Source organism: Poecile atricapillus, chromosome Z, assembly GCF_030490865.1.
Source record: "Poecile atricapillus isolate bPoeAtr1 chromosome Z, bPoeAtr1.hap1, whole genome shotgun sequence".
Lineage (NCBI taxonomy): Eukaryota > Metazoa > Chordata > Aves > Passeriformes > Paridae > Poecile > Poecile atricapillus.
Window position 1 is genome coordinate 108,811,160 of NC_081289.1, and position 22,053 is coordinate 108,833,212.

Sequence of the window (22,053 nt, forward strand, 5' to 3'; positions counted from 1 at the left end):
AACCTATGTTGTTTAAAGCATTACGACTGATGTCCCTGGTTTGCATGGAGATGAATATGTAATGTCTCTAGAGGTCAGATCATTATGTACGTATTTATTTATTCTTTTATTAAAAGACATTAATACACCATTAGAAACCGTAAATGTCCAGAAGTTAAACATAGATAGTACATACTCTAGTAAAGTATTGCTACTGTATTCTGCAGCAAGTACCTTTTCTTGACATAGAGATGAGGCAAAAGGGTGGACTGTAATTGTTATTATTTTTTTAAAAGTAGTATCTCACAGCACTTTATAAGTCAGTAAGAGAATCAAAGACAAATCAAATGACCTCACTAATGGCACTAAGGAACCAAGAGGATGAGAATAGCATTGAAAATATTTTTCCTTACCTGTTTTTTCTACATGGTCTTCTTTGTCAAAAGGAGTTAATTCTCAATCACATGCTGTTTCATCCTTAACTTGTACTAAGATTTATGACTTCAGTATGTAACAGATACATACTTCAAAGGAAAGGTATGAAGGAAAGAAACTTCTGAAATGATTTGGTTTTGGCAGTGAGTGAAGCAAGTAGACCATCACTATGACACACCCTGGAAGTTATTCCCTGTTGAGCTTCTTTGCCTTTGAAGTCCTTCAAAGTTGGGACCCTGTGGGGAATAAAGAGAGCTCTTACATCCTCTAATGCATACTTCTCATGGGCCTCAAGTTAAAACAGAGCATGTTGCATACTTCTCAGTGTTCTATTGAGGTATTTGTTTCATTAAAATTTTATTCTGAACTTTTGGATTGATTGATTGACTCTTAGGTTGAATCATTAATTCATAGCTAATGGTTGTGGAGCTCTAATTTCACAAATATTCCACCCTTTAGCATTTGTATGATATGCAGAAAATTTTCTGAGTAGTTCTTCCTGGTTTTGGTCATGTTCAGTACCTTTGCCATGCAGCAGGCAGGTGTTGTACTGCCTGCAATATATAGAAAGAGAACATATTTTTCTCTTAGTGCTGAATTCATACTGAGAAATAAGGTCAAGAACAATAAATTCAGACACGTGCGTTTCCTGAGAGTACTGGGTTCCAAAAAAAAATAAATACGTGTTTGCTAAATATTCCCTGTTTTTCCACTGCAAAATACTTGCATAATGTCGTGGTTTTGAACCAGTAATTAACAAAAAGGGGAAAAAAGAATTATTTATTTCTTGCTGTGAGATATGGATTAAAATAAGAGCAAACCAGGCATAAAACTTAAAAGGAGTAAAGAAAGTTTATTGACAAACTACAAGAATAAGAACACCAGAATAAACTTTTAGAAAAACCTTTTCATTTCTCACTGTCCACCATTTTTTTGTTCACATGATAACAGAGACAACAACTTTATAATTTTGATGGTTTAAATAATCTCGATTCTTTCTACAGTCTTTCTATCAGTTTCTGTAAAGAAGCAGAAGTTCCTTTCTGTTAATTTATGGAGTTTTTCACAAGAAAACTATTTTTGTTATAGTTTCTTGTTTTTCTGATATCAGCTGCTCAGAGCTGCTGTTATCAAAGCTCATTCCTATTTCACATCACTTTGAAATGTGTTATAGGTCATTAGTTTGGGGATAGCATTTTAAGGATAAGTTATTCAAAGGCAAAAAGTATTCTTCATCTGTTTTTGTGAGCTTCACTAGAAAACAGTTTTCTCATTGCCTCTCAAGGCTTCAAATCTCTCAGCACTTCACTATACCATAATTGCTCTACTTTTTCTCAAATTTACACTTTGAACACTCTATTCCTCCCCATACTCTATCATGAATTAAAGGAGTTCTTTTCAGGACTTCATTGTCCATCCCCATAGTTTTAACAGAAAGATATTTCAGCTTAATTAAAGCATCTTCTTAATTCTCTACCTTTCTTGAAGTTTCTTTTCTTTCTTGCCACTAGTAGTTTATAAAGTCTCTTTTCATGTTGATCACTCTCCTTTTCTCTTTCTGGATAAAAAGATTAATCCGCAAGTCTTATCTGGATAAGAAAGAGTTAAAATCTTGCCCAAGCTTTTGTAGATGGTTTGGTGATCTCTGCTGAACAGGAGCTGGAGCTGTCTGCGATGGAAAGTTCTTCATAGCTGCTCTGGAGAGCATAGTCACTGTCTCTGCTTGCAGCAGGCTTAGAGCTCTTCTCCTTCTTTACTCGACAGTTTTCTGGTAAATTTCATCACGGTAAAACTTTCAGCTAAGCCAGGAACAGGCCTGGCCTAGCTTGGCTCGGAGCAAGCTCCCGCAGGCCCCATCTCCCGGCCGGGATACGCGGCAGGCCCGGCCCGGCCCCCGCCCGGCCACACGTGGCCGGGCAGAGCAAGAAGCCGAAACTCTACTACCTTTCACAGTCAGAAAACAAAGAGAGCCACAGACTTCTGGTTGTACACTTTAAGGTGGGGTTCACAAGTTGATTCTACTTTTCAATGGCTAAAACTGCTGTCAATTCTCAGCAATGACCGATAATTGGAGAAAAGACTCCCAGGAGTCCCCAGCAACTTTAACTTTCTTAAAGGTAAAGTAACTCCATGACACATAAATATAAATTCTTGTATAAGGCTGTTTGTTGCATATAGAAGGCTTACTGGCTTTTGAACAAAGAAAATCAAAGGCATATCTAATGTTAGATCAGTGACTGATAAAAAAACGTTCACTTTGCTGGTAGGATTTGTTACAGTTGTATTTTTATTTATTAAGAAAAATTTCATTACTAAGTTACACATGAAAAGCATATTATCAAGGCTTAAATGCTAATCCCTTCATAAGGGATGAATGAGGATTTTTTTTTCATTTGATATTGTCCTTGACTCTTGTGCTTTGTGATGTTCTTTTAAGGCTTTGCACTCTACGCATTTGATTAGTCTGTAGTCGGATAAGATCAAATTTGCCCATGTCTTCTGCTTTTTTTTCCCCCAAAATTACACAGTTTGTTTCACTTGAGGTACATAAAATCATCATAGTTGCAGAGGGTGTGGGGGAGAGGAGCCTGATAATACTGATTTTAATGTCTCTTTAATAGTGTTGGCAAGTTGAGATTTTTTTCCTCATTTGAATATACCAACTCTCCAAACCACATTGTTGCAAACTACTTGTCACTTTTTGTCCATTGTAACCAGAAGATTGACTCTCCTTTGTACCAGCAAACAAGTGGATAAAAAAATGCATTTTATAATCCTTTGTTTTTGTAAGGCCCAACATCTAATAAGCAATCGAACTGCTTATTTGGCTTTTCACTATGCAACATAACTATTTTTAAGTAATTTAGGTCTAAACTAGTCAATTACTTCTGTCAAATGCAGTACATGAAATAAACTTGTTGCCTTTTTAGAGGTCATTTATGGTCTCACAGTTGTAAAGGCACATAAAGTTGTGATTTAGTAGTATTTATATGAAGCAAAAGCCTAGTAGAGCTACCAAAAATCTGAGTGGAAAGGTAAGCATTTTTGTTTGAATGCTGCTTTTGTGCTGCTTTCTCCTTAAATATTAGCTGTATAAATATACATTTGTAGTTTTTTGGTGCTCCCCTTAATACATGTCCTTCCCCACTGGAAGTGGTGAGAAAGAGACCAAAACAGGAAAGAGAAAGAAGGTCACTTCTTCTCTAATATATATTTTTTAAATTTAGATGAAAAGCATCCTCAAAAATGTGGTCTGAAATAAAGTGAAGGTTGTGTAGTGTCAGATAAATACTGAAGAAGCCCAAGAAATATTGTGGGGTTGACTAGGAAATGATAAACAGTGAAGTGAAAATGAGCCATTTTAAAATTTGCAACAGAAATGATTATTGACACTTACATTACCACAGGTCATTATCCTGTCATGTTCAAAATAGGATTTGATGTCCACAGGCATGCTAGATGTTGCTTTAATTGTTAAACTGAACTTTTGACCAGATACTGGATATCGTATGTCAATACTTGTTGTTTTCTACATGATGGGGAATAACAGGCTTTCAGGGAAATTATGTTACAACAATACATAGTGAAGTATTAAATGTCAATTCCTATGGACAATTGATCAGTGTAAGGCTGGGCTCACAACAAAAAAGGGGTAGAATAAAGTATGACTATTGCTATGCTCCTTGAAATTTTGTTTATGGCTTTTTTTTTTTTTTCTTTTAATTTGGATCTAAAGTATTTATGAGGTTTGGCTTTCTAAAGGTCCTAGGCACTGTTCAATATCAAAAAAATGGTACTATCTATCAAAATCATGTACTCTAGTCATACAGATACAGAAATTAAGTAATACTTGAAACAGAGAGGCATTGTAAATCTGTGTTAGAGCTTATTGTAATACAAGTCGTTACCAAAAATCAGATAAAAGTTACTCTAGACCCCAGGTCTTCATGCCGTCTTTCAGGCTTTAGTGTATATTTGCTGTTGATTATAGACTACCTAAAAATAGGGGTGTATAAATGGAAATGCTGACAAATTCTGAGCTATCATGTTGGTAGCAGGCACTGCTATAATTAGGCATACATCTGAGTAGGCAGTGTAATATGATTGCTGTGTTTATACCCTGCACTGGAAGGAATGTTTGTTAATCTGCACAATCCTTTTAAATGAGATGGTGAGCAAGACTTTGTGGAAAAAAGATGCTGAGGTTTATTTCATATTCAGGCTGACATGAGGGTATATCGAAAAGACAAGAAATACTTGCAGAATATTAGATAATTTTGTTGTTATCTCAGGATTCATAAAAATAAAACAGAATTTACCTGAAAGCATCAGGCACTGTACAATTCAGCAGAAGAAAAGATGGGAGAAGTTTTCTACCTTTTTATTACAAAAAAACATGGTTGAAATAGTTTGAATGTCAGTAAAAACTTTACCTCCCTCTGTCTTTAGGCATTTAAACTCTCCAGTCAGAAAGTATTTTTCTCCTATTTTTTGTTGCTGTCAAACAGCTTTTTCTTTTATAATTTCAGAGGTCAGAGCCCAGCTGTTGCTGAATTTAACTTGCTTCTTAAAGCAAATTCTTTGGAAACTTATGGTGTTGATCCTCATCCTTGCAAGGTAACAGTTCTTTTTGCTAACTTTTAATAAAATGTTCTTTTTACTAACATTTAGTTAAAATCCAGTAATGGAATTGATTTAGCTCTGGTTTTTATCCAGGCACAAATAGGAAGCAGTTTCTAAAAAAGCTGCCCTGAAACTACATATTATGCTTAAGCCTTGGAAAAACACTGACTGGTTAACATTTCTGCATCAGTCAATAAGCAGGTCTCCCCAGAGGAAGCAGAAGAACATCCCAGGAGAATCTAGTAGATTGTAACGGCATAAACTCTCATTATAGTCCATAATTCCTTTGCATTTAGTGCAAAGGTTTATTTTAATTACTCCAGGTATGAATATTTTTTGTTTGCCAAGATTTTCAGAATTCATCATTATTTTGACAAGAAGATGCAACATATTGATAGTCCATGGCAGATCAGTTTTTCAAACACCATCAAAATATGCAAAGCTTAAGAAGACTTGCAAGCCAAATGTACAAGCAGGAGAACCCACTTCCCATTCCCACTTTCCACTTTGTTATTTTGTGGTCCTCTCTAAGAAGGTGATCTTAATTACCAGTTCTGATTATCTTGTATGCGTGCATTTTTAATTACTTGGTTGTACTGGCATAATCTGCAGTGTTTATTTTTAGAGTGACTTGTCTTGTGTTTTAACTGCTGCTTTTGCTTTGGCTTGTGTATTATCTCTTCTTCTGGGTCAGCAGTGCTGTTTACTTAGCTGTTCTGGTGGTGAGCATCCTTAAGCAGTCAGCTCCAATACAAAACTGCGTAAGATTTTGTATGTACTTTTTGAGGAATGGTGCTCTTGTGTGAAAGACAGGGTCGTTGTTCAGAGCCTAGTGAAGTCAGTGATGTAGTAAACTTGCCTTTGAAACTATACTACAGATTTTCAAAAGGCGTCCCAGAAACTGAGCCATAACTGGCTCAGAATTACTTCTTTACCTGCGTGGCAGGGCTTGTAACGGAGCGGGGACAATCAGAGGTTCATCACCCATACCTAAGGAAAATCTGTCTGTCTTCTGAAAGTGAACTGCAAAGCAAGGTTCTTTGCTGGCTCCTTATGACATGCTTCTTTCAGTGCTGTGGCTGATACTCCAGAACCATCCCTGTTTCTGTTCCCCTTTACTTTGTTGGTAAAACATAAGATAAGATAAGATAATAATAAGATAATCAACTTTAGTAAGATGAGGGTATGGAACCTGGTATGGACAGAAAATCTGGTTCATATAAAATTCATCTCAATCATTAATCAGAAACTATAAGCCAGAACTTTTATTGTGAAGTTCTATTTTAAAAATTTTCTTTTCTATTTGAAAGGCAGGTACCACTATTTATTCTGATTTGTACTGAAGAGAACATGAGTACAAAACAGAAGCTTATATTACTAAATGCTGTCTGTCAGCAGTATTTCAAACACGACACCTTGCAGAGGAACAATGTATTGTGAACTCTTAAAAAAAAATGTGTTGAAGCACATATGAATCCCTGGTTTGTAGTTAGTCCTCCTTTTAAGAATGGGACATACACAGAAGTACATTTTCAATAAATTTAGTAAGTCTACCTAAGGAGTTCCTGTTGTCATCAGGTAGATGGAAACAAAGCATATTGTCCCTCAAAGGCCTAGAAATAAATGAGGTCTTTGTTGCCAAGAGCAGTCCTTTCCTTTAGAAGTGTACATTTTGAAGGCATAATTTTTTTTGAAGGTGAAAAAAAAATAAAGGTAATTTAGAATGGAGTGATAATTTATGTTACCAGTGAGAAATACCTCATTGGATGAGGGGAAAGTTTTGTTGTTATGTTTCTTTTTCTCTTTCAAGGACTCATTTGGGACAACTACATTTTTAGGATTCACAGCTGCAGGATTTGTAGTTTTCCAGGGGAATAAAAGAATTCATTTATTAAAATGGTAAGCATATGATGTAAGAATATTTTAATAAATAAGCATATTATCTCCTGTGTCTTCTCTTCCTACCATCTTCGCATCAATTTGTTGTCTTTAAGGAGAACCATGTGAATATTACATCTCCTGCCCCATCATGTTTCTGTTTTAAAGGATTTTAGATAACAGCAACTACAACTGCAACAGTAACAACAACAACAGAAATTTGGTCTCATTCAACTCCCAGTGAAAACTATTCCACAGACTACATTAGTCAACATAATTTACAAATGCTAAAATTGAGTAAGTTGATTTTTCAGCTATGCTGTAAATCACCAGTGAGGTTTATTGGCAGAGAGGTCTGGGACACTTAGAAAAGTTCACCTTAATCTTTATTTGAATCTTGGAAATATTGCAAGTTTCTCATTTAATTACCCTCAATTTGAAAACTATAAAATAACTTATTTGATAAGCAGAGGATGTAGAGGTGAGAATGCCCTTGAATTTTTATTTTTTTAGTCTCTTTTTTTTAAGAAATGGGCACTTAGGCTACTGTCCTTGGTTTGTCTAGGTTTGCTTTTATTTGAACTCCAGGACTTAATTTGTTAGCCTCTGTCAGCCACATTTGAGGAAGAGGTGAAAACTGAGTTCCTGCAGATGATGCTAAGAGCAGCTAGCCACACCCTCAGCAGTGCAGTGCAAAGTGACCAGTCATGCTTAGACACTGATAATCTCATTTTAGCCCTGGTGCTACATGCATGCCAACAACAGTTTCTTAGGTATGCCTGTTCCATCTCTGAGCTGTCAGCCTGTCTTGTGGGATCAAGAAGGGCAGAAGGTGAAAAAAAAGGTGAAGCTGGGCTCGTTGCTGCATATTTGTAGAAATTTCCCTGAGTGTTGAATAACCTGAAGTCCTCAGAAGTGTGAAGTCATTGTCATCCTGTCTGTACAGTTGAGTTCCCTATTGAGCTCTGGGGACATGCCTATTGAAAGCCATCCATTTGCAATCCAGGATTTACACTATAATTTCCTCAGGGTTAATTGCAGGTAGCTGGGTTCACAGTACTTCAGTGGTTTGTGGTTTTGGCACAAAGAAAATATAACAGTTATGTCAGTCTATGGCACACTGAGGAGAGAGTAGCACTTGCCAAGCATGTGTCCACCATACCGTGGGAAATTAATCGCACAGCAAGCATTTAGCTTCTCATGTTATTTGAGGATAATGTGTCCTAGGCATATTTATTAAGTGCATTAATATGTAAATCAGATAAAAAATAAAGCAGTGACAGAGGAAAACCCAATAAACTCTCAGTGTTTACTCAGTTACAGTGGAGGCTGAACGGTCAGTCTGATGGGTTTTATCTGAACGCATGTACTGCTTCTTCCATTTCAGAGGCCTAGAAGTAAGTGCAAGTAGCTGTAACTAATTTTAGCTGAAATTTGGTCTGCACAATAAAACCCCAAATTTGTATTTGAGATTTTCTTTTCAATGTAAAAGCTTTCACAATGATTTTTGTTTTTTTCATGTGAAAGGAAAACTTGTTATAAAGTTTCAGGTATAGCATTGTCCTTGCCTCCAAGATTATTCCTGTTTCAACTCTGACTCGCAAAACCCTTTGGGAAATTTATGAAAAAACAGTGTCTCCATTTTAACTCTGGTAATGACAAAATTTCCATTACAATTTAAGCAGAGGCGTGACATTGCCTTTTTATGGTGCACTGTTATTCCACATGTAGATTGAGAACTCAACCTAGATGAAATTAAATTTTGATACAGGTTTTTCAACTCAAAAGGCCCCTCTATAACAACTGCTGTCAAACTTTTTCTTCTTGTGTTCTGTAATAAGTAGTTAGTTATTAAGATGTGTGATATGAAGCCTCAGATAAATAAGTATAGAGAAAAGAACATTATCTTTCCCTCAATTTAATTACAATAGATGCTGTAAGATTTCAAGACATAAGAGGAATTGCACAGTGTGCCGTACATATAATATAAATATAAGCTTCTTTCTACCTTTAATTTCCTCTTCACTTTCCAGCAGACAAAGTTAATTCTTTGAAGGTACATAAGAATGTAAAAGAAATACTCTGGGCTTATGTCCTCTAAAAAAATTAAACTATTAAATAATTTTGTCCTAAAAGCCTGTAAGGCCTTTTGAGGACTTTTGTCATTTGATAGCCTGCTTGACTTTGGTAATCAGGGAAACTTACATGCTAGTTACTTTTTTTACTTGTAGATCTATCTTTTTTTTCCCTATACCTAAATATTTTTTCTCTTTCTAGGTGTGATGTCTATAAACTGAAATTTGAAGGGAAGACATTTTATGTGTTTGGAGCTCAGAAAGAGGTTATGTTTAATATTTTTACGGAACTTCTGTATTTGATTAAGCTTGTATAAGACAATATTTTTTAACTAAATAAACTTGTAAATAATCAATAATTGTATTTAATATTGTAAATAAACAGACTATGAATGAATGGGAGTAATTTTTGAAAAAATGTCTAATTTGCAAAGGGTTGAGACATTTCTCACTTAATTTTCACACTGTGGATTGTTCATGATTTTGGACACCATTGGAGTCAAGTTTTAATTTATTTTTAAGTGCTAAAGCTGTACTTGCCCACTGTAAAGTACAGAAGATGTCTGTATATGATTGCAAATTTGGGTAAGCATTGGTACCTGAGTCAATGTGAGGTATTTTTGGATAATTACAATCCCATCCTCAAATTTTGGTGAGTTGAAAAGGTTAGAGTCTGTCTCATGGAATTAAAAGTCCTATCACTGAGCTCTTGTCTTTGAAATCCAACAGACTATTGCCTACAGTATGTTATAATCCTTTCCTTCCCTAGATCAGAGTGATATAGTCTAAGGTTATGGTTTTGAATGGAAGTGAGGAAAAAAAATTAAGGGAGGAAATAATGCCAGAGGTATCAGGACTGCTCATGTGGTTGCAAAGAGATTTTGATGGTAGGACATCGAATGGTAGGGAGGAGGGAGGGGTGCGTGATAAGTAGTGCAGCAATAGTGTGATGTAGAATATTGGACACAGAGATTTCCATCCTTTGCTTTTGACCAGTTTTACAGTTTTAAAAGCCACTTGTACATATGTTCTTCCATGCCCCCTCCAAGAATGTCCTTTTGTTTCTGAAAAAATTGCCTGGGCACTTTAAATATCAGCTATGTATGGATTATGTGTCTGTGGGTGTCGAGAACCACAGATTTACACTTACACAGGAAAACTTGATCTTCAGTGTATCTGGTTAAAGGTGATGCCATTAGGTACAGCTATTTCAGTCTTTGAGAATTCAACATTTTCACTGCTTTCATTTGCTTTCTTTTCGTTGCACTTAGAAGAAGGCTGTGCTGTCATTCCATACCTCTACACCAGCAGCCTGCAAGCATCTTTGGAAGTGTGGTGTGGAGAACCAGGCTTTTTACAAGTATGTACACCTGAAGTCATTACCTATACTAAAAGTAAAGAAAAGTACATGTGCATGGAAATTGCTCATTGTGACATGTTCCATTAAACTAACATAAGGCAAAATGCAGACAGAAAATATGTGAGTTAATGGGGAATATAATTTCGCTTCAAGCCAGTATTAGAAATTGTTTATAATCTAAATAAGACAGGAGGGTTTTGGCTCCAGTACAATGTTTTTGCTGCTCTGTAGTGAGATATGGGATGGACAGATTACTGCACTTGTGTCTGGGAACATAGCTATTAATCTTATCCCTGCTGTGGAATATCTTGAGAATGGAGGAAAAAAAATCTGTTATGCTTGTTTCTCTGGGCTCTTCTGCCAGGAGGTAATTGTTCTTCCACTTGAAATTGAAGGCTTAGTATAAGTTGACTGAAAAATAAACAGTTCTCTGTAATGATTTAAGAAAGAAAAGGAAATATTCTTAGATACATTTTGAAAGATACCTGTGATCTTGTTATACCTAAAGAGCCCATAAAGAGACAAAAAAAGGTAGTATCTACCTCACTATTCTCTGAAAGAGAAGCTAATAATAATTCCTCACTAAAAACTCCTCTGCCCTCCACTGACTTTGTTAGATCTGTTTATTGATGCTTCCCTCTAGGCGTGTAGCTTTTATTCTTGCTACTTAATGTTTCCTTACAGCCTCTCCCATATTTTATAAATATCACTGTTTCTGTTTTGGCACATCGCCACACTAGGGGGCTGCTGTAAGGGTAAACAAAAATGAAGTAGGAAAAATGTGTCTTCTAACCTGGATGTTAATGATCTGCTTTAATTTGGAGAGAGTCTCTCTTTAGTTTTAACAGTGATCCAATAATATGTAGTCTATCCAACTGATATATTCAATTGGATAGAAAAAAGAAAAGGAAGTAGGAGCTGACACGATGCGTTTGTTAATACTCTATGTCAACATCTACTGTGCTTGAGACTATATCAAGCCTAAATATAGTCTATAAATAAAGACTAATTTCAAGTTTATCCAGAAGCATTTTCTGTTGGAAGTGGACTTAAGTAGGAAAATACTGCACTGTGTTTGAGTAGTTTTATGTTATGTTACAAGAAATAAATAGGGAATAGGAGATGATTTCCACCTAAAGAAGAGAAATAAATTTCTTTGAGTAGAAATTAGTTCAATGTAAAAATGTCTCAGGCAGACTCACAGAAATATCACCTCTCTGCTCTTGTTAAATGGCTGTAATATTAACTATTTGGGTTTTGGTCACAAATACTTGATTCAGGGGATTTGATCTTGGCTAGATGCCGATGCCTACCAGCATCTTTCACTCCCTCTGCTTAACAGGTCAAGAGGAAAAAGTATGATAAAATAGCTTATAGCTTACAATAAAAACAAAGGGATTGCTTACAAACTACTGTCACAGGCAAAACAGACTTGACTTGGAGAAGTTTAATTTAATTTCCTTTTAATCTTTTCACTGTTTTTCAAATTGTCAACAGAGACAAAATTAAAACAGCCCTTCCCTTGTTTCATTCCAGGATCAACTTTATGCCTTCATATCTGACTACTCTATGTCCTCCTTGCCCTGAGCAGCTCAGGGAAATGGAGAATGGGGATTGCAGTTCCTCTCTGCTGCTCCTTCCTTTTTAACTCCAGTCTTTTAACTTTTAACTCCAGTCTTTTTAACTTTTTACTCCAGTCTTTTTCATGAGTTCCTCAAGCATGGGTCCTTCCCATGGGCTTGCAGTCCTTCAAGACATACGTGCTGCATCTTGTGTTCCTCTCCATAGGCCACAATGCCTGCCTGGAGCCTGGAGCTCTCTGTGGGCTGCAGCTTCCTTCAGAGCATGTTGGTCTGCTACAGGGCCTTCCATGGGCTGCAGTGAGGATATCTGCTGCAGCAGGACAACCTCCTTCCCCACAATTTTTTCTCCATTCACTTCAGGGTAGAATCTGCTCTAACACTTGGAGTACCTCCTCCCCTTTGTTATTCTCTGATCTTAGCATGTTCAATGCTGTTTCCCTGATCTATTTTTCTACTTTCCAAATTACTTTATGGAGTGGAATTATTCCTTAACAATTACTGCTTGAAGTTATGCCCACCTTTCAGTTCTGGTGGGTCTTTCAAGAGGACTTCTTTAATGAAACGAAGATTGGTAATGTTACTCAATGGATAGGAATGTGAACAATAGATTGGAAAATTATAATGTTTGATATGCAGAGTGCAGAAGAATAACAATAATTCTTCAAACATGAAACTGAAGCCAAAACTATCTATAAGTAAAGTCTTAAGATAGTAGTTTCAAAACAGGAAATGTTTCTACACATTTCAGAGAAATAGAGTTGTACAGTGGGAACTGTTTCTTAGCAGCATTAGATAAATCCTATTTGTTTAAGTTCTGTATAATACCAACAGGATATTCTAATAAAATTAAAGCAGACATAGTGAGATTGTGTAAATAATTCACGGCAATGACACTTTGCCTTAGTTAAATTCAGTCCTCTCCTCTTCCTAGAAGAGTTTGAGACTTGGAATTTAAGGTAAAGCCATGATCACATGACATGTTTTGAAAAACAGAGCTTTAGTCGTGTCTTGGTCCAGGTTCGGGGTCACTGTTGCAATTATTCAAGTAGATATTAATCAAAGAAAGTTGTTTACTAGGGTCTGGGAATGAGAGACTCAGTACAAAATCAATCTGCCATTTTTCAAGAGAACATCAAGAAAATGGCAGTATGAGGTACTCCTCTGTGGTCTTTGTTAGACTGTGATAAAAGGCTGTGTACTTGTTGATTACAGAGAAGCAGTAGGGTATGATGTAGGCTGCTAGAAGTTGACTGAATAGAGATGTTGGAAAAGCACCTATTTTGGAAGACAAGCTGTTGTCTTTTTTATTTCTTTGTTTTCCTAGCGGAAAAGCAGAAATAGCCATATTTTCCCACAAACAAGGTAGTGTTAGGACATATGTCTCAGAGCCTTTTGGTATACCATGGTCTTTCCTTCATCCTCAGAATGAAAATTCAGAGACACAGCAAGCATCTGCATTTCATTTTCTTGTTCTCATGATAATCACTTGTTCCATGTTCAGTTGTTGTGTGCTGTCTGAATGATTTTCTGTGTGCTTCATAGTGTAGTTTGTATAAATGCCTTAAAAAAGTTGAAAAGCTCATTTGTGGAATATTACTTTGTGGTATAAAAATAACAAAGCTTATAGTTTGTCTTGTTCATTTTTGCTTATCATGTCCTTGAAAAGGTGACAGCCTCCGTTATTTTTCTTCAAGGTATGCAAAGTCCAGTCAGATCAAGACAATGTCCAGCAGCAAGATATTTTTTAAAGGCAGTAGATTTCGATATAGGTAGGTGTTTGCTGTTTCTTATTAGTGGAAAATAATTTCAGGAAGTAAGAAAATGCCAGTAATTACTCATGGCAAATTCAGGGCTTTTCCTGCTGAAGGGTCTGTTCATGCCTAGCTGACTTAAAGATCTGAAAGTATTTCTGTTGCCTTTTCTAGTGTCACTTAAAAAATAAGCAGGAGTTTTTGCACAGATGCTTCTGTAAAGAGTACTTCTACTAGCAGATAGCTCCACTTTTGGTTCAGCTTCTGTAAAAATAAGGATGTGTGGCCAGTGCAGAAATTTTATGCCTCTTGCAGCTGGGCAGCTCTCAACCAGGTGTGAGATACAGTCCTGTTCCACTCATGGTGTTCTACTACAAAAAGTTGCTTTTTCTTTGGTAGCTTTGTGGGCAAGGAGTCAGCACAATTTTATTCTGGGACATTATATATGCACTTTATTGCATTTTTTCCCTTTTTTTTTATTTTTTAATGTAAATTAATTTTTCACATTTATGTAGTTCTTGGCATGTATCTTAGTATTTACTTGAATATTCATTTCATCTTTTAATGCAGTGGAAAAGTAGCCAAAGAGGTTGTGGAGGCAAGCTCTAAAATCCAGAGGGAACCTCCTGAAGTTCACAGGTATGACACTCAGTATTAAAGTTTAAGGACTAAGGAGGATTATTATTCTCTAAATAAATATTATCAGGTGCAATTGGTGTAATTCTGAGCTTCCACAATTATGCATGCAAGCCTTAGGAAATATACGTCTGACAATGATACAAAATTCTGACAAATGTCTCCTATAAAGGAGAACCTAATCTGTGCTGCTTTGAAGCTGAGTTTAACTAATCAGTCAGACTGATAACTTATATTATTTTTTGTGTTGTGGCATAAACTGTTATTACATGATCCTGACAGAAAAGTACGTTCTAATTTCATTCCTAGATTTTGTTTGATTTTGAAAGTTCTTGGTTTGTATATGCTTATGGGTTTTTTTTAAAGTATACTTCATGGTTTTTCCATAATGTATTCAGATTAAAAAGCATGAAGTTCATTCAGTGAAGAGGAAAAAAATATTAGAGAATCTTTATTTTTTGGAGGAAAATTTGACTTGGAAGAAATAAGCTGCTTGACTTTGCAAGCAAACTAATGTTTTCAGGTCCTTATCACTCATTGTATTGACAGTAAAAATTCCTAAGAACCTGATTAAAGCACTTCAGAAAAGAAAGAGGCCATCAGGGAAAACTATTTGAAGCCTTTTTTAAAATCAGGTTACTTAACAGTCTGAACATTCTACAGCCATATTCCTATTTTTGGTGAGATTTCATGTTTTGGGGAGATTTTTTTTCTTTGTTTATTTTTAATTGAATATTGCTATTTTGTCTGTATTTGAGTTAAAAGTGGATTGTCTTTACTAAAAGATGGGAATATATTTGCAGTAAATATTTATAATATGTCATCCAGCCCTAGTTTATAATTAATAGTTAGGCCATGCAGGCATATTTCAAACATATTTTTCCAGATTACATTTTAAAATGGGGAAAGTAAAGGTCTAGAATGTGTTAAATGATAACACAGAAGGAAAAATATAGATGCATCACCGTAAAATATTTGGGTACACAAATGTATTTTAAATGAGAATAGTTTTTCACTTTCGATAATAGCTTACTTTGCCTACTTTCCAAGAGGGTTTTTTTTTCCAGGATAAGAAAAGATTTTCATACATTTACTTTTTTATCCTGTATTCTGCTTTTCTTTGATTTCTACATTTAGAAGTATTTTAAACATGCTGTTTAAAACTTGGTGTACATAAAGAAACAGTTCAGAGAGCAAATAAGTTTATAAAGCAACATCATATGGTATTAACACCCATCAAATAGCAATGCATATCTTTCATCATTAACCTTCTTACAAAGTTTGCATTTGTAATATTATGAAGCTCCAAGTTCAGTTTCTTAGAAAGACTAAGAAATACAGTGATTTCAGGTGCTTTTATAACTCAGGTTGTGAAATGGGAGACAGAGGTAGCTGATTCTTCTAAAAGCTCAAGCAGGCAAAAGGTATAGAAAATTTTCAGCTCAAAAAAAAGGGCATTTTTTAAAAAGAGTTCCTCTGTGAAAGAGGATTTGGGTATAGGGAATGATGGCTTTTCAGAAGCAGAACATTCAGGAAAAAAACCATTTAATTGAAGGTAAATGTATATCTATATATCTGTATAAAGTTTTTCCTCCCTGTGTCCTCACCCTCGAAGTAAGTTTAGTTATACCATGGTTGGACTAAGAAAGTAGCACGCAGTTGAGAGGAGAGTACCACCCAGTATCTTTGTGTTTGGATATTACACTTAAAGCACTGTGTACTGAAAATCTATTGGAGTGTGTAGTCATGCAGGATTAATGCAGTGGCAAGTTCTTCTGACAAGCACAAAATGAATGATTCAATGTTTTGCTTCCATGCTTGAAGGAGGCATCTTTGTAAATAAGTATGGGGCAGAAGCCTGTGGGTGTTCCCAGGCATAACCCCTATTTTGGGAGTTGCTTGAGAGCTTTTTACAACAAGCACAAAGGTTCAGGGACTGCATAAAAAGCCTATGGGTTTACCTTTGGGTTGGAATGATTATAATAATCTGAGTGAAAACCTTCTGTGGATAGTGAAAATTTAAACTAAATAGCTATCAGAGAGTATTCAGAGAACACAGAGAGTATTCAGTGAGGATATGAGTATCTTTGGGCATGTGTTATAGCACAAAAAATCATGTCAGTTGAGCAAGAAAGGTTGTTTATTCCCACAGACTGACAGGTAGTGTGGGTTAAGAATTGGACACCTGTGTCCCAAGTTTACCTAAACCTTCAGCAACACAGTTCTATCTTCTGACTTGCAATAGGTTTTTTGTTCAATCTGTTTATGTGGAATTTCAAGTTAAGCCTTTTATGCAGACTTGAAATGCATTTTGTGAATCTTCAGGACTGTATCAATATACCATTTGAAGTCAATTAGAATACTCTTCCATTTCATCTTTGCTTTGTCAAAGTAAATATTTTATAATATTATATATATTATAATATATATTTAATTTATATTATATTTTATATAATATATAAATTATAATAATATAATAATAATATAATAATATAATATTATTTTATATATAATTTATATTATATTTAATATATATAGTATATATTTTATAATATAATGGTTTAGATTTACTTCAGGCCTGTATTGTGTAAATCCTAGATAGAATATTCAAAAGAACCATTTTATGTTCTCAATAATATATTTTTAGGCTAATAACCATCATGACTGAAGAAAATCAGCAGCATTCCTAACACTTTCCAGAGTATATTCAACACCTGCAACCAGGAAAGCCTCTTAGAGTGAAGTGAGACAAGAAAGAAAACCAGCTTGAGTGCTGGGAGGCATGGTGTAGAGGCAGCATCTGGGGTGTGTGGGCATGAGTGAGAGCACTCTATATCTGTCAAGGGATACAGTTGTTCCTGCTTTAGTCTTTGATCCTCGGTGCTCAAACTGTAACAAATCCTTTATCCAGTTCTGGAGGCAAAGGAACAACTTTCCCTTTCCTTGAATCTGAATACTAATGTTTGCTGTACACTATGGAGGGGAGCAGCACACTGAAATCCTGCTCAAGACGAAAGGAAGTCAGGCAGTGTAAAGGAGGAAAACCAGCATAATACCTCTCACACTTCAGATGTTGAAATCTTTACATCTGCAGAGGGTGCAGCATTACACAGCTGAAAGCAGCATTCAATGTGTAGAGCTTTTTACAACAGCTCAAGGCCTAGTAATTTATGCAAAATGATTCTGAGATGAGACTTACTGGACTGCAGCTATTTCCAGTAAGCAAGCTGACCCTGTTTTCCCCATTCTTTTAGAACCAGCATTACCCAGAGTCGCAGCTCTCCCTCCTTGAACAAGCAACTCATAATCAACATGGAACCTTTGCAGCCTCTCCTTCCTTCTCCCTGTGAGGAGGAGGAGGTTCCTTTAGATGAAGGTGAGTCACCCTATTCCTGCCAATATTTATTACAAAACATATGGAAAAAGGTGTGATACTGACTCAGCAATATGGAAAAAAAATTAATAATTTTCATTGGGAATACATCATTAAACCTCTGTATGTCATACCCAGAAATGATCACTATCTCAAGAAACTGCATAAGCCTTCTGCAAGATACATTGTGAAGAAAGTTAACGCTATTTGATTTCTGTTTCAAAAAATCTTTTAAATTTTCAGGCAAAAGGATCTTAGGAAATAAATAGTCTCAGGATGGCACCTTTTTCTAACTAGTGTCAGCAGACACTCAGGAGTGAAAACTGGCAGTTTACTCCTGGATATTTTTTTTCTCAATTCCCTTATTTTTGTGTTTCCTTTCTGCTTTAGTCCGCTAACTTCATTTCCTTGACAAAAAAAAAGACATTCTTTGAAAATCAGCTGGGAAAGATCTTCTGTTAATTTGTCTTCCTTTGACAAAAAAGGATGTTATTGGAATATCAGTTTGAATTTATTCTGTAGTGTTTTCCATGTGTTTCTTTATTTCTTGATAGTATCACACGGAACACCTTTCTTTTTGAGTTACGGTCACTGCAAACAATGACATGAACGTCATTGCCAGCTTAAATGAGGATAATTGTTTTTGTTCTAATAAAAATGAAGCCAACCAAACAAAATCTGATGCTGGTTCTTGCTTGAGATGTAGTGAGATAATTGTTTCAGAGGTTGGGAAATAAGATCTTTGCTGTTGCTTTGTTTTTGTCAATGGGAAACAGAAAATAGCTGAGTGACTGTCTTCCTTTTCATGGAAGTATGTCCTAATTTTATTTTATAGGAGTGGTATGAACATGTTTTGTTCATTCTTTGGAGTTTGGACACTGAATGTAGCAAGTACAAGGTGAATTACATTGTCTGTGTGCATACCTTATTATAATTAGTAGTAGCAGCTGTTAGTTTTAACAGCTACTTGTTTACCTCTGCTGTGAAATACATTTATCTGAGAATTTGCCTTCTAGCAGCCAAGTGCCACCGCTGTGTTTCCTCTGGGCACTTGTCACCACTGTAGGGTAACAACAGCTGGATATAACCACGTGTCCTTGCTTTAAACACACTTACAACTCTAGGCAATTAAATCCTTTTTTGGAAACTGGTGACTTACTGGTGTATGCTCACCATACAGTGCTTGTTTTAAATGTTTGTGTTACATAGGTTTGAAAATTACCTTTCCTTTATGTTAGACAGATTGTTGTTACTCTGATGAGCTAATGTGTGTGCTGGTGGTATTTAACTACATACTTTATATGTTGTTAAATATCACCAGCTGCTAAGCTAACAGTATTTAGACTTTTACAGTCTTTTCCTGCAGAAAACTTGGCTATATTATCAAATTGCAGCTTGAACTGATCTCATGGTTCTCCAACCGTGATGCTGGCTCTCTTCCCATCGTCCACTTCTGTGGATTCCCACCTTCTCCCTTGCACCAGCAGTAATCATACCAGTGATTGGTAACTGGGAGAAAGAGTTAAAAACAAAACAAATAGTAAATAAATTCTAAACAACAAGTTTTGGGTTTTTTGCTTTAATTTGGTTTGCTGTTGTTATTTGGCTTGGTTGGGTTTTCTTGTTGTTATTGCCTGACTCAGCCTTTGAGTGGCACATCAAGAGGGTCAACCAAGGTCTTGTGTTGGGGTAAGGGCATGAGGAGGAAGTGGGGAGACGAGAGGAGAGGAGAGGAGAGGAGAGGAGAGGAGAGGAGAGGAGAGGAGAGGAGAGGAGAGGAGAGGAGAGGAGAGGAGAGGAGAGGAGAGGAGAGGAGAGGAGAGGAGAGGAGAGGAGAGGAGAGGAGAGGAGAGGAGAGGAGAGGAGAGGAGAGGAGAGGAGAGGAGAGGAGAGGAGAGGAGAGGAGAGGAGAGGAGAGGAGAGGAGAGGAGAGGAGAGGAGAGGAGAGGAGAGGAGAGGAGAGGAGAGGAGAGGAGAGGAGAGGAGAGGAGAGGAGAGGAGAGGAGAGGAGAGGAGAGGAGAGGAGAGGAGAGGAGAGGAGAGGAGAGGAGAGGAGAGGAGAGGAGAGGAGAGGAGAGGAGAGGAGAGGAGAGGAGAGGAGAGGAGAGGAGAGGAGAGGCATCCAGCCCTGACACTGACACAACTGCCTTGGGAAACTGCTTTTAGTGTGCTACAGACATGAAACTCTGCATATCTCTGTATATGTCTCAGCCCAGTGAAGCATACTTTCATTTTTGTTGTTCCAAAGGCAAAAGTCTATGTTATCAGATCAATAATTCATGCATGAAACCTCAGCACAGAGGTATCAAGTGATTGAAAAGAAGCTTTCATCACTTCGTCAAAACCACATTAATATCCTGTGGCTGGAGAGGTATGGTTTTGTCTTTTTTTAAAAAAAAAATAGTCTACTCAAGTAAGTGACTAGCTACTGTGATAGCATCACATGCTAGAAAATCCACAGACAATGGACCACCACCTGCAAAACAGTTGCCAAATGATCAGGACAGGCAGTAATCTAGTTCATCAAAATCACAGTAAAAGAAGGCAGCCACAAAATCTGAATAGCAGCACTACAAGAAATGTGATGTGTTCAACGACACATGGAGAAAAACTGAGCTATACTCAGTCCTGGTGAGGCTGCATCTCAAATCCTGTATTCAGATTAGTGTGAGTGACGGGAAAGGAGCACAAATCCTATGAGGAACCTTTGAGGGATCTGGGGTTGTTTAGTCTTGAGGAGGCTTGGGGTGAACTTTATCACTCTCTACAACTCCCTGAAAGGAGCTGTGCAGGCAGGTGGGGATTGTTCTTGTCTCCCAGATAATAAGAGAAAGTGGCCTCATGTTGCACCTGAGAAGGTTTAGTTTGGACATAAGAAAAATTTCCTTACCAAAAAGATGGTCAGACATTGGAACAAACTGTCCAGGGGCATGATTGAATCAACTTCCTTGGAAGCATTCAAAAGGTGTGTGGTTGTGGTGCCTGGGGGCACGGTTTAGTGGTGAACACAGCAGTGCTGAGTTAGCAGACTTGACTTTTCAACCTTAATGATTCTATGCACAGAAATAAGCACACACCTGCTACCATTAGTCTAATTGTCTGTGAGGGTACTCAGCAGTGTAAGATTTGGTTGTAGAGGAGAGGCATATGGAGCTTTTAGAGGTACAACTATATTAATTTTTTTTTTATATAGTCTCTTGCTGAGAGTTAGTATAGACCAGGAGTCAGAGTCTTTCTGAGTCAGTTGTAAGATTTTAAGATTTCTCCCTTAGTTATGTGTAAAAAAAACTATGGGGAGCAATTTGAAATTAACATGGTCATTTCTCTTTTGCATAAGCATGGTCACATGAAACATAAATTATAGATTTTACTGCTCAACATCAGTATGCAGGAACACACTGGCCTTTTTTACTCTTGTACTAGGATTTGATGCCTTGGATATTTTTATGCTTCTGTGTGGTTCAGCTGTTATGCTAGCAACTGCTAGCTGAGATGGATGCTGTGGAAGTTTGCAATGTGTGTTACAAAGCATTTGGAAATGTTTCAAATGTTGGAAATCTTTCTCGACCATGTCTGGCTGACACTTGAGGCCTTCCTTTATGTATTGAATACACTGGTGGTTACATTTTTGTAAGAATCCTTTCCAGTTTCTGTAGCCATGTACACAATAAAGGGTCAACCCCTTTTAGTTAGAATTTAATGACCCTGTTTTGGTTGCTACAACAGTTATGAGAATCAAAAATGAGAAAAGAAGACAGAGTCTTACTTTTGAAGGGGTGACAAAATGGAGATAGGAAGCTAAGGAGTGATCTTTCCTCACACCCACAAGAGAAGGAAAGGAAGAGAGAAATCTTTGCTCTGGCAGAGGAAGAAGTAAACAGGGCCTCTGCTGGATATTTGTACTATACAGGCTGTGCAGGGAAGGGAGCCACCATAAAGATGATTTCCAAAAGCTTAATTGAAGCAGATGTCCTTTATGAGCGAAATATTTGTGTGTAAAATAAGTATTTGCAGGACTCCCTCATCTACTCCTCTCTTTCCCACATATTTGCGTCCATCACTGAATTTTTTTTGGTACAAAGAGAACAAGGACATCAGGTAATGAAGACTCAACACAACATGTCATAAACGTTACAGATGAGTATTCTGGGAAGTGACAGACTACATCCCCACCAGTGTACTCCTCCCAGTTTATTTCTTCCCTGTGGCTTTGGTGAGAAGAGTCTCTTTCCAACTAGGATAGCGTGTTGTTATGCCTTCCAGCTCCCAGCTGGAGCAAGTTACCAGCAGCCAACATAGGTGCATTGTGCTTTTTTTGGGAACCTGTATATCTCTGCAGGAGCAGGGAAGTGCCCAGCCT

General features: G+C 36.8%; 1 protein-coding gene across 1 annotated transcript in view; it reads left to right on the plus strand.

The window, feature by feature from the left end:
• The window catches only part of FRMD3 (FERM domain containing 3), a 139,727-nt gene that overhangs the window by 109,170 nt on the left and 8,504 nt on the right, over nt 1-22,053 (plus strand). Inside the window, exons 7-13 of the mRNA XM_058827388.1 lie at nt 4,944-5,031; nt 6,848-6,936; nt 9,193-9,256; nt 10,262-10,350; nt 13,628-13,702; nt 14,255-14,323; nt 17,575-17,696. Coding sequence (XP_058683371.1) covers nt 4,944-5,031; nt 6,848-6,936; nt 9,193-9,256; nt 10,262-10,350; nt 13,628-13,702; nt 14,255-14,323; nt 17,575-17,696 — 596 coding nt within the window. The remainder of the gene's footprint in view (nt 1-4,943; nt 5,032-6,847; nt 6,937-9,192; nt 9,257-10,261; nt 10,351-13,627; nt 13,703-14,254; nt 14,324-17,574; nt 17,697-22,053) is intronic.